The sequence below is a fragment of the Neovison vison genome, chromosome 2, assembly GCF_020171115.1.
Source record: "Neovison vison isolate M4711 chromosome 2, ASM_NN_V1, whole genome shotgun sequence".
In the NCBI taxonomy this organism is placed as follows: domain Eukaryota; kingdom Metazoa; phylum Chordata; class Mammalia; order Carnivora; family Mustelidae; genus Neogale; species Neogale vison.
Genome location: NC_058092.1, coordinates 27,272,197 through 27,288,611, shown reverse-complemented (window position 1 = coordinate 27,288,611; position 16,415 = coordinate 27,272,197). Strand labels below are relative to the sequence as shown.

The 16,415-nt window shown below is 39.7% G+C and overlaps 1 protein-coding gene across 1 annotated transcript in view; it reads left to right on the top strand.

Annotated features, from left to right (window-relative positions):
- Nucleotides 1–1,765: 1,765 nt before the first annotated feature.
- Nucleotides 1,766–16,415, top strand: part of PSMB2 (proteasome 20S subunit beta 2) — a 32,569-nt gene continuing 17,919 nt past the window's right edge. Inside the window, exons 1-3 of the mRNA XM_044237787.1 lie at nucleotides 1,766–1,970; nucleotides 7,321–7,443; nucleotides 10,135–10,205. Of these exons, the coding sequence (XP_044093722.1) occupies nucleotides 1,880–1,970; nucleotides 7,321–7,443; nucleotides 10,135–10,205 (285 nt within the window). The 5' untranslated portion in view covers nucleotides 1,766–1,879. The remainder of the gene's footprint in view (nucleotides 1,971–7,320; nucleotides 7,444–10,134; nucleotides 10,206–16,415) is intronic.

The window sequence follows — 16,415 nt, the reverse complement described above, 5'->3', positions numbered from 1 at the left end:
GTTGCATAGTTGTGACAGATACAATTTCACCTACAAATTAAAAAATATTTATTGTCTGGACCTTTACAGAAAGAGATGGCCACATTATGCTTTTTCTGGAACCTCCACAGACACTTATTCTAATTCTAAGACTCAGTTATTCAAACACTTTATTTTTTTAAAAAGATTTTTATTTTTTATTTATTTGAGACAGAGCGAGCGAGCAAGAGAGAGTATAAGCAGGGGGAGCTGCAGAGGGAGAGGGAGAAGCTGCCTCTTCACTGAGCAGGGCTCCCCAATGAGCAGGGAGCCTAACTTGGGGCTCCATCCCAGGATCCTGGGATCAGGACCTGAGCCTAAGGCAGACGCTTAACTGATTGAGCCACCCAGGCACCCCTATTCTAAGACTTTAAGTGGATAAAGGATTCTCTCTGGTTCTTGGTGAGATAGTACAAGTTAGGTCTTGAAAATCTACTTTCTTTTATACCAACAGAGAATATCTAGTGTGACTTAACTCGAGGGGATTTCCTGGGAGGAAGAGGGAAGATACAGCTTTAAAGACCCTTGTGTCTTTTTTAGGGGGAAGAGCGTTCATTTTCCAATTCAGAATGCTGAAGCTTTTGTGAATGAATGAATGAATGAATGAATATTGGTATGTACAAAGGAAGAAAAATCTGGAAGGATACAGATATCTGGTGGGTAGTTACCTCTGGTGGGAAGAGGAGAGGTATTTATATTTCTTCTGCATGATTTGTGTTTAGGGTACAACTGTGTACTTTTTGCAATTAATGTACAAACACACACAAAGAGAAAAGGAGGTGGGAGAGAGACTCAAGAGACTTCTCCCACCATGGAGTTTAGGAAAAGAATCTTTCTAGGATGATGGATGCCTCTGTGTTCTTAGTGGTGTGGTTGACTTAATGACCTCACTTGCCCCTGGCATCCATCCTATGATAGATGGGCTGCCCCTAACTCTTCAGGCTCTATATTCCTTCACAGGCACAGAGCTGTTAGAAACATTCTGAAGGGAGTGAGGACTACAGATTTCTGCAGGAGCAAATGAATTGCAGAGTTGTGTTGGAAATAGAATTGCAACTGTTTTGCCATTTCTCAGGAAGCTAGTAAGGCTGGCATGAAGACCAAATTGTGAATGTCAGGAACTAATCATGGAATATTTCAGATTTTCCCAGAATGGCTGCAAGATATAAAGAGATGGCCAAGTGTGTTCCTATTTATAAGAAATGAGTAATACATGAACATTGTAGAACATTCAAACAATACAGATGTGTATAAAGTAAGTGAGAGTCCTCCCTTCCAAGTCGCTGTTATCAGAAGTAACTGCATGTAATTTGAAATTAGGACATCTGTAAAGATCTTTTATAATGTCTTCATGCTTAAATCTTTAACGCAACCATGTTTTATTTTTGTGAAGCATGTAACGAGGGCTCCCGTCAAGTTTATTTTTCTGTAATCTGGCTTTCAAGAGAGGTTCTGGATTTATTTTTACCGAGGGAAGGGAAACAACCATTTAGGAACGTCCGCACGCCTTTTTGGCACCCACACGTGCTCGGCACTTTATTTGCAGTGTGTGATTTTACCCCCACGCGAGTTTTGAACTCAACTCATAAGTAAAGAAACCGGGCGTTATCTAAGAAAAGCAACCCGTAGAGCGGATTTACAACAAAGCCGACAGACGGAAAAGCGAGCGTTAAGAATCCTGACGCCCAAAGCCTCGCCCCCTTTCCAACCTCTCGCGACAATTGTGCGTCATCCGAAAGCGCCGGTGGCCCGGGCGGTCGCGCGGCCTGTGTCGCACGAAATCTTCGCTCGGCCGTGCTGTCTCACCGGGGAGGCCGAGAAGCCGGAGAGTCCCACACTGTCCTCTCGGCTTCCCGACGCGATGGAGTACCTCATCGGCATCCAGGGCCCCGATTATGTCCTTGTCGCCTCCGACCAGGTGGCCGCTAGCAGTATTGTCCAGATGAAGGACGGTGAGAGGAAGCAGGGGAGATCCGGCGGGGCCTGGGTGTAAGGGGAGTCGGAGGGAGTTCGGGATGGGGGGTGGGGTGGGGGGAGTTCGGTGAGCACCAGGGAGGTCTAGGAACCCCGCGTGTCTTGCTCTGTCCTTGCATGTTTTATAGAAGGAGGAGACGGGCAGACTAGCTTAGGGCCTTGGCATTCGCTCCTCCTAGGTCTCCGAGGTAGTGCCCTGCTCCGGCCTTCGCTAAATGCTTGCTGGGCGCAAGGTGCTTGTGGGAATTCAGTTTTTAAGAGTTTAAGCGCCTGCCGGGCACCAAGCTCCCTTGATCCCCGAATCTTTTAAGTTTTTCTGTTGTCGCTGCTAATGAGGTAGATTTGCTGGCGGTGTAAGATGGGATCCTGGGGAGACTGAGACTGTGGGACTAGAAACTTGGCATTTCCCTTCCGCTACCTGTATCTTCCCCTTTCTCAGCTCTTATCCTCCTTTTCCAGTTTTCCGGGGCACTGGCTGCCGAGTTTTCCTTGTATTTAGGTAGTTAGTGGAATTCGCAGACTGGAGTCTTATGACTTACTTTCTTTGTGACTTTGTACAAGTTTTGTCACGGTGGCCAGATTGGCTCATCTGTTAAGTCAGGTTATTAATACCAACCTCACAATCTTGTTGTGAGTATGGATTGAAACAGTTTAGTGCAAATGCTTTAATGCAGTGACAAATAGTAGTAATGATACTAAGGACTTAAGTAGGTGCTATTTGAAGTGATTTACATTATTTCATTTAACCTTTTTTTTTTTAAGATTTTATTTATTTATTTGACAGAGACAGATCACAAGTAGGCAGAGAGGCAGGCAGAGAGAGAGAGAGAGGAGGAAGCAGGCTCCCTGCTGAGCAGAGAGCCTGATGCGGGACTCGATCCTAGGACCCTGAGATCATGACCTGAGTCTAAGGCAGCGGCTTAACCCACTGAGCCACCCAGGCGCCCTTCATTTAACCTTTTAAGATCACTGTCATATTGCCATTTTACAGATGTTAGTTCTGAGGCCTAGGGTTAAGAAACTTGCCTAAGACCACAGGAGGCAGAACCCAGGTTCAAACCTATGCAATTTGACTCAGATCCTTTGCCCATAACTGCTATACTGTACTGTCTCCCCATAGTCAGTACTTAATAATTTTTTTTAAGATTTTGCTTGTTGATCTGTGGAATCTAAGAGTGTGTTTTTGTGATTGATCACAGACATGCTACTGTTGAAAAAGTATTGTGCTTTGGCTCAGATGACTTCATGTTTATTTGACAGATACTGTGTTTTGACACCTGTGTTGCCCACTACCAGTGCTAGATTCTGAAGGGATGCAAGAAGAATAAGATGTGGCCTGTATCTGAAAGGAAGTTACAGTTTAATAACAGACTCAGATATGTGTACAAATAATTACAGAACAAGCTTGAATATTCTGCTATGTATGAAAAAAAAACTTCTCAGGTAATGTAGAGGAAGAAGAGATTCTTTCTAGTTGTAGAGATTAGGGAAGGCTTTGAGAAGGCAGGTATAGTTCATCTTTGGTTTAAGGAAACGAAAACTAAATCTGGAGTTTTCTGAAGTATGTGTCTATCACTGCTTTTATAAGCAACAGGCATCTGATTGTCAGGCTGTCATCACTTGGGGAGATGGAAAGAACACTGAGGGACTCTTCTTGAGTTCTGTTCTTTCATTCTTCTTCTTTTTTTTATTTTGTTTTTTTATTTGCGTTATAGTGAGTGAGTGTAGGAGCAGGGGAGCAGAGGGAGAGGGAGAAGCACGCCCCTGCTAAGCAGGGAGCCCAATATGGGGCTCGGTCCCAGGACCCTGGGATCATGACCTGAGCAGAAAGCAGACACAGCCATCTGAGCCACCTAGGTGCCCCTAGAAGTTTTATTTGTAAATCATGCTTTCCAAAGCAGTCAGTTTGTTTTGAGGGCAAATCTGTCCATTATTTTGAATACTAAGACCTTTGATATACAGGTGATTTTAGGATGAAGTAGTGTCTGGGTAGAACAATAACCAAGTCAATACCTTTACAGATACTCTGTATAACCAACACAGGGCAATAAGACATTAAGAAAACAAGGAAACAAGTACTATAAGATGATTTTGTATGATGAAAGAAGTATCACTAGTCAGTATTAGTTTTTAAAATAATGATTTCAGGAGTAAAGCCTAAGGGTATTCAGAGAAAAGAAAGATCACTGTTGTACGGAAGAAAGATGAATTTGAGTTAATTCTTGAAAAATGGGTTGGAAATAATTGCACTCAAATCTAATTTTCCCTGTAGTCTTTTCTGGTATGAAATGTTTTATGATAGGAGCTTTGAAATTCTATGAGGACTTTTCCACCTTTCATTTCATGAAGGAACTTAGGTAGGGTAAGCAGAATGCTGAAAATGGATAAACTTTTGGGATTTATTTTCTCCAAGTATAAAATAAGAATGATAATTCCAATAATTTTTTTTGTTTTGTCAGTTTTGTAAGATATTTTGATATAGAGAAGGTATTTCCCAGAGATTGCTTGCTTATGAAAGTGCCCCACATCTTCAGTTTGATTATATGCTACAATTCATGTCTCTTGTCTCTTGGTCTGTACAGAATTGCTTTTACATTTCTCAGAGTAAGGCACCTGGGTGGCTCAGTGAATTAAGCATCTACCCTCAGCTCAGGTCATGATCCTGGGGTCCTGGGATTGAGTCCCACGTCAGGCTCCCTATTTAGCAAGGAGTCTGCTTCTCCCACCCTCTGCCCCTCCTCATGCTTGTATTCTCTCTCTGTTGCTCTCAACTAAATAAAAATAAAGTCATTGAAAATTATAAATTACTCAGAGCACTTAAACCCACACAGAATGCTTTTTTTTTTTCTGAATTCATATAGCGTGCGTAATCTGAGTTACACTGACTAATACTGAATATGTGATATTGTTCATGTATAGTTTTCCCTCTGTACCAGGTAGGATAAGTGATGGTATAACCATTTTATACACTTGGAAACTAGAGCCCAAGTTCAGAGTGCTGAGTCCAGATTATAATATAGGTCTAAAGGGGCATCTGGATCAGTTATTAGAGAATGCAACTCTTGATCTCGGGGTTGTGAGTTCAAGCCTCACCTTTGTTGCAGAGCCTACTTTAAAAAAATAAAAATAACTAACGTCTGATGGGTTCTAGTATAGTTGGCCTTTCACAGTATTGTATGGTGATGTTCAATTTGTTTTCAGTTTGTTTCATCTGTGTGGATTTTTAAAGTTCTTTGTCAAGGATCAGAAATTCCCTAGTGTAATGCAGGCTGTTTCCTCAGAGAGCCATTAGCATTTATAACACCTCCCTTTTACTATTCACTGGACACACAATAAATGTTTAAAACACACTTTGGCCTTGTATTGAATTCATTTCAAAATTGAACAGTTTACTGCCTAGAATTTTAGCATTTTTTCTTAATGTGACATTAATTCTTTCTAAACAAGCTTTTTCTTTCCAAAATAAAAACAACTTTTTTGGGGGCGCCTGGGTGGCTCAATTGGTTAAGTGTCTGCCTTTGGCTCAGGTTGTGATCTCAGAGTCGTGGGATCAAGCCCCGAGTTGGGCTCTTTGCTAAGTGGGGAGTTTGCTTCTCCCTCTTCCTCTTCATCTGTGCTTTTCCTCTCTCTCAAATAAATAAAATCTTTAAAAAAAAAAAAAAAACAGAAAAAAACCCCAGCTTTTTTTCCTCATTATGAAAATAATAGGGCACCTGGGTGCTCAGTCGATTAGGCAGCTACATTTGGCTCAGGCCATGATCCCAGGGTCCTGGGATTGAGCCCCACGTTGGGCTCTCTGCTCAGCGGAGTGCCTGCTTCTCCCTCTCGCTCTGCCTGTTGCTCTGCCTACTTGTGCTCTTCTCTCTGTCATATAAATAAATAAAATCCTTGAAAAAAAAAAAGAAAAGAATGCAAGCTTATTAAGTAATATGTTCTTACAAAAATGATACAGGGCATTTTAGGAAATGCTAATAAAAAGAAAGAAATGAAAATCGCCCATACTCTTGCCACTGGCAAGAACATGGATGCCAGTGGCATCTAATACTTTTCTGGTCCTTTTTCTTTGCATAGATAATATAGCCATAAGTGAATTTTTTTTAAAGATTTTATTTATTTTTATGAGGGTTATTTTATAATCTTTTGGGATGTGGGGGCAGAAGGAGAAGCAGACTCCCTGCTGAGCGTGGAGCCGATGCAGGACTCTGTCCCAGGACCCTGGGATCATGACCTGAACCGAAGGCAGCTGCTTAACTGACTGTGCCACGCAGGCGCCCTGAATTTTTTTCTTTTATGACCATGTTTGCAAACAGTCTTTAAATCTGTAGCCTACAACACATAAACATGTGTTTGTTCAGGAATTGCAAAGCAGTTTGATACTCTCTGCAGGTACAATTTGTGTTTTTTTACCCCAAGTCTAAGAAGCCACATTGTGGTTCTACAACTTTCGAACATTTGTAGAATATTTGACTGTAGCATTTTGTTCTTTAAATCCTATTAAGGGATTTTGACATTTCAGAAGCTTTCAGACAGGAAACATGTCTCCCAGGGAAGATTATTCAGCACTATTTGAAAAATGAAAAGTGAAAGTGAGAGTGAGATAGGGAGATTTAGGCTTTTTCTGAAGCTACAGACTGCATTTGGGGTTTTCTTCCTTAGGCACTAACTGCTATCTGAATATTTATTTATCTGTGTAATCTGAATGAGTCTGGTTCAACTAGATAAGATTAGACTATGGGGATTTTTGAGGTATTTTTAAATAGCATAGTGTTAAAATATTCATTAGAATTTTTGCTCTGGCATTATAATTTTCTCTTTGCTTTGGAAATGGTGTTGATTTACTTTTTAAGGTAATTTATATTCTCAGTTGATTTTTTTTCTTTCTCGAGATGACTCCTTAATATTCAGTGTAGCTCTGGTCCTTCATGTATGCTTTTGTGTGTGTATAAATAAAATAACATATGTATATGAAGAAACATTGCAGGGCTTTGAAATCATGAACCTAAAGATGATGGCCATTGGCTTGATTCCTTCAGTCTTTGAAAGTTCAGTTTTTGCATTTCAGGGGCCTTCAAAAGTATTTAACTGTATTTTCAGTTTTCAGCTTTCAAATATATTCTCCAGCTGAGACTGACCTTAATAAAATAGGCCAATGGGTTTAACATGGACAGAAATAGAAATAATTAATACAGTTACCCATTAAAGTCTTCTAAAAATAGTGATTGGTAAAATTTTTCAATATAGTGATTGATAAACTTGTTTGTGGTTGCCTGTGTAATAGCGGTAAATTTCTGGTGAGGTAATTTTTAACATTTTTTTTTCTTTGAGCAGATCATGACAAGATGTTTAAGATGAGTGAAAAAATCTTACTCCTATGTGTTGGAGAGGCTGGAGACACTGTACAGTTTGCAGAATATATTCAGAAAAATGTGCAACTTTATAAGATGCGAAATGGTGGGTAATACTTGGAATGTATCTATGTTTTTGGAATATAACTTGTTTTGTCTTTAAATCTGAAATTAAAAAGTTTACTCTCTACTGGCAATTCTACACATGAGCAGACCAGTGTGGTCATATTTTTACTTGAATCTTCCTACTTTTAAAACATTATCTAGACCCTCCTGATCCTAAAAATTTTCTGCACAAATCCCAGAGCTGAGAAAAGAACCATTACAACACTGATACTTGAGGTCCACCTTGGAGATGAACATGGTAGTATCAAACTTTTTTAAGTGTTAGATATTTCAGAGGGTGTTACTTGACTAAAGTATATCTGATCCTCAGAACTAAAAGACCTCAGTTAAACTTGGTTTTACTATTTTTTTTTAACGTGACAAGTCACTTAGCTTCTTTGAGTCTTTATTTTCCTTACATCTAAAATAGGATAATAATAATATTAATGAATAATATGTAAAGTGTTTGTAAACTCAATGCTCTGTGTAGTTGTGGAGGAGATTTAATGTAATAGAAGAGTTCTGCCTTGCCTTTCTGGTGGATTCTTGTCTAGGAAGATAATTAGGATTTTTGTGAGTTCCCTCTGGGGCTAATAAGCTGTCATCCTTATTAGAGGATTCCTCACTAGGATTTCCTCATTAGAGAAAGCCTCACTAACAGATAATATTAGCCACAAGCTTTATGATCCAGGGAAGTTTATAGTGACACCTTAGCAGAAGGGACATTACTTCAGTTACTTACTTCATAATTTAATACACTTATGCACAGCACTGATACAGTGTGGGACTGTGAAAGAAGTTAATTTGAATATAATTGTATGAAATGGCTAGATATGACCCATTTATATAGATTTTAGGCAGCAAATTTAACATCATACATTTAGTTCCATGAATAATTTTGAAGGCCTCCTCTATCTTAAGCACTCTGGCTATTACCACAGGGAATTCAAAGATGAAAAACACCTAAAGGACGTAGCACTCAGGTTTAAGCAAATTGAGAATATTTCAAGAGTTATTTTTTAGTGGCTCTCTAATTTATGCCTATGGCAGGTGAGGGATGCCAGTATTGTTTCTCAAGTATATTTCTCAATTAGCTACAGCAATATTTCACTGTCCTGTCCTGGGAGAGGGAGGGAGAGTAAACAAACAAGAGTTGAGAGGGTTGCTTATTGCGTAGGTGTTAGGGTTTAAAGTCAGTGCACAAAACAAAAATTATGTGTGGTTAAAATGGTCTTTAAAATTTTTTAAATTGGGGCACCTGGGTGGCTCAGTCATTAAGCATCTGCCTTCAGCTCCGATCATGATCCCGGGTCCTGGGATCAAGCCCCACATTAGGCTCCCTGCTCAGTGAAAGGCCTGCTTTTCCCTGTCCCTCTCCCCTGCTTGTGTTCCCTCTCTCATTGTGTCTTTCTCTGTCAAAGAAATAAATGAAATCTTTAAAAAAAAAAAAAAATCTTTTAAATTACCTGTCAAGTGTAGTTTTGTTTATATAACCCTATATAGTAATTCTTATGCATATTAAAGGTCAAGAACTGAGCTAAAATAAGGGAAAGGAGGGAAAAATCTATATGTAAATAGGCATCAGACCTTTCTGCCTTTAAGAAAGGTCTGTCAAATCCTTAGTGGTGTTTAGGGGATTAGGTGGAGAATTGAAAAGTATTCCTATTTGTTCACAGTTGCTTGCATTATAATTTAATATGCACTAATAGCCTGGTTGTGAGGATGAAGTTTAATAAACTGTGAAAGCACCTGGCACAGACCCTGAAACATAGCTGCTGTTCAATAAGTAATTGTTAGAATTTTAATCTAAATCTTACCTGCTGTGCTTGCTTCTGCAGCACATTTTACCAAATCTTACCTGCTGTAGCACTGGTGTTTGATGATAACTTAACACGTGCTGTCTTTCCAAAGTTGCAGTTTATGCATGGGTCTTCTCAGTTGCGGGTCTTTCTTGGCTTTTGGCTTTAGTCCCATTTTACTGGGGGCGGGGGTTAAGTCCCTGAGAGAGTGCATTATTAAACGCACACCTGATGGCATTCCTCTGGGCTGTAGTTTTGTTGTCATTACAACTTTTTTTTTTAGAAGTTTTTATGCTTTTGATACTCCCATTTTTTAGAAATGTTGCAGATAGTGATGGAAATGTTTTTTTTTTCTGTTGCTTGTACTTTTGAAAATCATATTTAATAAACTTATTTTTTTAAAGAAAACCTTATAAAGTGGGACGCCTGGGTGGCGCAGTTGGTTGGACGACTGCCTCCGGCTCAGGGCGTGATCCTGGAGTTCCGGGATCGAGTCCCACATCAGGCTCCCAGCTCCATGGGGAGTCTGCTTCGCTCTCTGACCTTCTCCTCGATCCTTCTCTCTCTCACTGCTCACTGTCTCTCTCTCTCAAATAAATAAAATAGAAAAAAAAAAAAAAGAAAACCTTATAAAGTATGACCCCTCCTAACTTCTATCCTCTATTTTCCCAATATTCTTTTTAAATCAACTTTAAAAATCAGCATCTTGAGACCTCTTTCTTTTTTCCCCAATACCTATACATTTGTACCCTCTTCCTTCTATAGAAGAAACCAGTCTGACTCCGGGCGTACAGAGAGTGGAAGGATGTGAAAACAGGAGTAGTGGAATGATTTGGGGTGCTGTTATTCCTGCTGCTTCACTTTTAAGTATGATTGTTTGTCTCTTGTACCAGGTTATGAATTGTCTCCCACAGCAGCAGCTAATTTCACACGCCGAAACCTGGCAGATTGTCTTCGGAGTCGGGTGAGCAATATATCAAGCAGCCTTACATGAAAGCAGAAAAATCTTCTGTGCTTCTGTATCTTACTATACATGGGAAGCATTTTTGCCCTTTTTTTGGACTTCCTAAGCCGTTCTTCTTGGTACTTCTTCATTCTTCGGTCTCTATGGACTTGTTTTCTTTTTCTGCATAGTTGCTAATTAAAGCCCAAAGGACAAATACACTCCCAGAGAATTTGGATGGGGCACACCAGTATGAAGGCCTATGAAAGCCTTTAAAATTTTTTTAAAGTTTTCATAGCAAACTATGTTCCTTAATTCCAGTGGCTGAAGGTTCTTATGTGGTAGTGGAGGCGAAACTTTGAAAATAACAATGAAGGAGTACCTGGGTGGCTCAGTGGGTTAAGCCTCTGCCTTCGGCTCAGGTCACTATCTCAGGGTCCTGGGATTGAGTCCTGCATTGGGCTCTCTGCTCAGTGGGGAGCTTGCTTCCCCCTCTCTCTTTGCCTGCCTCTCTGCCTACTTGTGATCTCTCTCTGTCAAATAAATAAAACAAAATCTTAAAAAAAATAACAATGCAAGTTTTATCTTTTTTTTCTTTTAAGATTTTACTTATTTATTTGAGAGAGAGAGATCACAAGCAGGGGGTGGGTGGGTAGAGGGAAAAGCAGACTCCCTGCTGAGCAGGGAGGTGGATTTGAGACTTGATCACACAACCGCAGGACCGTGACCTGTGCCAAAGGCAGAAGCTTAACTGACTGAGCCACCCAGACGCCCACAAATTTCATTTTAAGATTATGTGTCTTTCTGTGATTATTCTTGCCAAAGCACACTGATTTATTCATCTTCACTTACTTGGGCCTTGTTGCTGTCTTAGAGCTGTTTTTGTTCCGTGGACAGCATGTTAAAAAATGGCAACATTAAGTTAAGGATTGAATGTATTAAAGATTGTGGAGGATGTGCCAAGAAAGTTCATATGATTGCTAAAGGTGTGTATTATTCCCTTCCCACGGGAACTAAGTAAATGGAGCCTTACCATGTGACCTTACCCCCTGTGCCTGTTTACTCATCTATGAAATCGAGATAACTTCCTAACCCCGCAGGAGTGCTAGGAAAATGAATGCTTGTAAATCATAATATTTAACATTCATATGACTTTTGCCCAAAGCATTTTGCTTAATAATTTAATCTACTCACTATTCCACTGAGATATATAGTAGTTAACTCTCTATCACTGATTCGGAATGAGTGGCATAAAGTGGGAGACGGACTAGCTCCAGGTCACACAGCAGGTCAGACAAAGTTACACTAATGGTGCCATAATTACTTGACTGTTCTGCCTTATGTCAGCTCCTTGATTTTTCAGTAGTGTTTCCAGAACATCAGTGCTATTCATATTTTTACTATGGTTTTAGTTTCATCTACACTTGCTTAAGCTGAACTATGACAGAAATCTAAAGTAGAGGTTGTTTTTTTTTTTTTTTTTTTTTTTAAGTTACATCAGAATATCTCAATAAGTAGAACCTCGTTTTCTCAGTGCTACCTTTGATCCAGGGGCTTGTGCAATATAAGGGTCATGAGGTTTGAAGGGAAGCTAAAGATATTTTGGTGAGAAGGAGATAGATTTACCTATATTGTTTTGATCTGGATAAAAGGTCAGTGGCCTTTTCTTGTTCACTGCTCTGTTGAGAGAGGAAAATGGATCAGATAAGGCCTTTTCCTGCCTCTCAGAAATTCCTGTGGTGTTTGGTAAAGAGTATGCTGTGGCTTGCTGTGTAAAATCTTCCTTTGACTTGTCAGGCAGAACTGGAATAAGAATTCCAGCTTTGGGCACAATAAAGACTTTGTCATAAATATAGCAGACATGAAGTAAGTTAAGCTCCTTTTAGAATTGAAATAAGAGTGGCAGGCAGTGTGCTTCATGTAAATGCAGTGGATCTGGTTAATCTAGCAGAAATGTTTGATGTCTTAACAAATAAATACCCCTTGTAGACAGTGACATAGGGCTTTAGTGAATACTGACTACATCTGCCTATGGTTCTCAGCCTAACCTTTGCTCTCCCTCCCTTCTATCAACTTAGATTGTTAGCTCTAAAATATGAGTTGATATTTTAGTCATTTTATTCTGGGGAGAAAGGTGATGATATTTTTTCAGTCTTTCTAATAAGTGTGAAGTCACTAGATTTGGTTCATTTATGCAGTCACACCAGGTGGCACATGAGACTTATTTCGGGTCATCCAGTTCCCATGTATAACTTTGTGTCTATAGCTCAAATTGTCTGATACCTAATTTGGTGTGTGTGTATGTATGTGTGTGTCGTTGGGGGTGGTGTTCGGTTGGGAGGACATTTACTTATTGCAGAATATATAATAAATTTATTGTAAATTAGTTCTTTAAGATGCAAGCACATTGAGCATTGTGATTAAGCACTGTCTCTGGAATTAGACTGCCTGAGGTTTTGTTTTGTTTTTTTTTAAGATATTTATTTATTTGAGAGAGAGAAAGCAGGGGGCCGAGCAGAGGGGGAGGGATGACAGCAGATTCCTTGGTGAGCACGAAGTGGATGTGGGGCTCAGTCTCATGACTCCCGAGATCATGACTTGAGCCCAAGTCAGGAGTGAGATGCTTAACCAAGAATTGAATGCTTAACGGAGCCACCTGCATGCCCCCTAGCCTCCCTGAGTTTAAATCTTTTTCTCACGAACTTACTAGCTATGTGTCTTTGGACAGATTCTAAGCTTAATTTCTCTATTTGTAAGATAATAGCACCTACTTTACAAAATTAATGTAAACTAAATGAAGTGGTCATACAAAGCTGTTAGCATAGTGTGGGGCACATATGACTAATCAGTCACTTGTTTCTATGCTGCCATTGCTGCTTGGTTGAAGAAGCAATTTAATAGCTATTGGTTGGTTTTTTATGGAGATTCTTTGTTGTGCAAGTTCAGTTGAACTTCTTTGCTGGTAAAGAGGATATAAAAAAGTATTGATATGAATAGGGAAGATGGAAGTAAAGCAACATTGATCATTTATTATGTGCAAGGCTTTATACATTTTTATGACCACTAGTCATAAGTGGCAATTAAAATTTAAAATAATTAAAATTAAATAGAATTTAAAATTTGGTTCCTAGGTGAGAGTCTCTTGGACTTTGAATGAAAAATAAACTTTTGTTTCTCTACGAACATTTGGCTCCTCAGTCATAGTAGCCACTTTCCGAGTGCTCAGTAGCCCCATGTGGCTAATAGCTACCATATTGGACATTACAGAACATCTTCATCATTATAGGAGGTTCTCTTGGACAGTGCTGTTCTAGATAGTTATATATGTGACCTAATTTAATGCTTACTATGACATCATAAGATGAATGTTATCCCCATTTTACTTATAAGCCTACTTTAGACTGGTTACTAATAAAAAGGTTAAATATTTCTGTTTCGTGTCTTGAGTATACCAAAGACACGAGTATAGCCCGTAAAAGTCTAAGGTAAAATTCTAAATTCCAATACCATACTCTTTCATACTGTCTCCTTAATTAGTGACTGGACTAATATACAAGTATGTTTGTGCGTTTGGGGAAGTATAAAATTTCCAGTTCTGTTCAAGTGTTTAGATCTCCAAATAAGAGGGGTGGCTCAGTCTGCTGAGTGTCTGCCTCTTGATTTTGGCTCAGGTTGTTGATGTTGGGGTCGTGAGGGCCAGGCCTGCGTCCAGCTTCATGCTCAGCATGGGGTCTACTTGGGGTTATCTCTCGTCTCTCCCTTTGCCCCTCCCCCAGCTCCAGTGCATGCATGCACATGTGTTCTCTCTCTCTCAAGTAATAAAATCTTTTAAAAGATATCCATGTAGGATTATATAGATAAGATATAAATATGTGCCCATTGTAGGCATTCAGTAAATATTTGCTGAATCGAGGCGCCTGTGTGGCTCAGTCAGGTAAGCCTCTGTCTTTCGCTCAGGTGCTAATCTCAGGATCCTGGAATCAAGCCCCGCATCGCATTGCATCGGGCTCCCTGCTCAGCGGGGAGCCTGCTTCCCCCTCTTTCTCTGCAGCTCCCACTGCTTGTGCTCTCCCTCTCACTGTTTCTCTCAAATAAGTAAGTACAATCTTTAAAAATATATATGTATTTGCTGAATAAATGTCACCCAGTTGGTCCACAGATACCACTGAAAATGTTATTGTACATTTATATATTGGAAGGGAATTTTATTAAAAGATTTTTTAAAAGATTTTATTTATTTATTAGAGTGAGAGAGCACAAGTCTGGGGGAAGGGCAGAGGGAAAGGGAGATGCAGACTTCCCACTGAGCTGGGAGTATGGCAGGGCTCAGTCCCAGGACCCTGGGAATCATGACCTGAGCCAAAGTCAGGTGCTTAACTGACTGAGCCACCCAGGCACCCCTTATTAAAATATTTTTAATGAATTGATGTTGCTTTGCCATGTACTATGAAACTAAAGATGAAATCAGCAGGAAGAGATGGAAAAAAAACACAGAATGGGAGAAAAAAATCAAAGGCTTCGTTCTAGTTTTTACTTAAATGCATGTGTATGTTTAAGTTGAGCTCCCCTTATTATACCCTAGGGAGCAGGAAAAGGCTTATTAGGCATTTTGCTATGGGTTTGTCTCCCCATTTTTTGATTATTTATGAGGCTTCTTTGAGCATGGGTTTTGGAGTCACATATATCAGAGTTCTAATCTGTTCTGTCATATGTTCTAGTTTCTGTGATCTTCACTAAGTCACTTATGTTTGCTAAGCCTCACTTTCTTCATCTGTTATGAAGGAAGGAGTGATCAGATGTGGCGAATTACAAGAACTAAGAATTAGCCATTGGCTTAATGAAATACATTTGGATGAGTGAATGATACCTCCCTAAAAATAGCAAGTATTAATAATGACTTTATCATTAAGAACATGCTGTTTGGATTTTTAATAGGATTATTTTGGAAAATTTCGTAATGGCTTATAGGCATAGTTGGCACAATGCTTATTTCGAGTCTCCTTATGATTTGATTAATGGGCTATAGAAGAGAGAGTGATAAGTAATGGGGCTGTTTCTTGCTTAAAATGAATTAGGTGGCATATTTGGCATAGTATTTGAATGCCCTAAAATTATCTGTTATTATCCACCCAGATCTTCATTTCACATATGCAGAGACCAAGGTATGAGCCAGCCAAATCTGATATCCTTAGGGACTGTGGCATGGCAAGGCTTAGAGTAGAATGCTGCCCTCCATGGTATGTAATCTTCAGGGCTTTACTGCTGCTACTCACTGGCCAAAGTGTTCTCATAGAACATTTTCTGCCAAGTACTTGGTGAGCCTTTGGTAATTTATCTTTTTATAGCGCTATACTTGCTATTGCTTAGCACCTAAAAAATGGAAATAACGAGTTGGAAAAATTATCAGCCAGGCTGGTGTGGTGGTTTTCAAACTCTGTTCCATGAAGCTGCCTCAGGAAAGTCACCAAGGAAGACCACTGTGGTGAAACTTTAGCTCTGCTTCTATTCTATTTTATCTATTGGGGTTCCCTGTAGGCTTTTATTTGAAAAAAGCAGCTTCACGGTCCCCTTTCTGCCAGAGTTTGGAAACCAGTAGTGTAATTGAAAGGGCCCTGCTTTAGGAAGTTTTCCCATCTTTCTTGTGAGGTAGTTGAAAAAACCCTGGGAGAAAGAGAGAATTTGTTTGAATAATTTTTATGGTTTCTTCTAGCCCTCAAATAGTATAAGTTAAAGATCTGATGTCAAGACCATGACCAGACTGAATTTATTTTTTTCAGGGAAAGGTAAAGAATGTGTTGGAAGGAATTTCAGGTATTAGTCATTTTTGGAAGTGACTGTGATTTATTCCAACACCCTGGCCTGACTTTGAGTGTATTTCGTCTGGCTTATAGTAGGCATGGATATGTGGTCTTGTCCTAGAACAATCTTGGTTGCTTTGAGCCTCTAATCTGACCAATAGAGTTACTGTCCTCTTGGCTGGCACAAAGATATCATCTATTTGTTGTTATCAGTGAGGTCATGTGACATGGTGAGCAGATGGCCCTGGTGAAACCTTGACTTTGCAGGTCTTGTCCTCTAAACACGACCAGCCGTTTGTTACATATGATTAAAATACCACTAACAAGGGTAATTTCACATGCTTTTTGGCGAATGTGGTTAGCAGGATGTGACATGACACAGCACTACCTTCTTCCTCCATGTGCCACCTCCCTTGAGGCCTTGTCTCCCCTG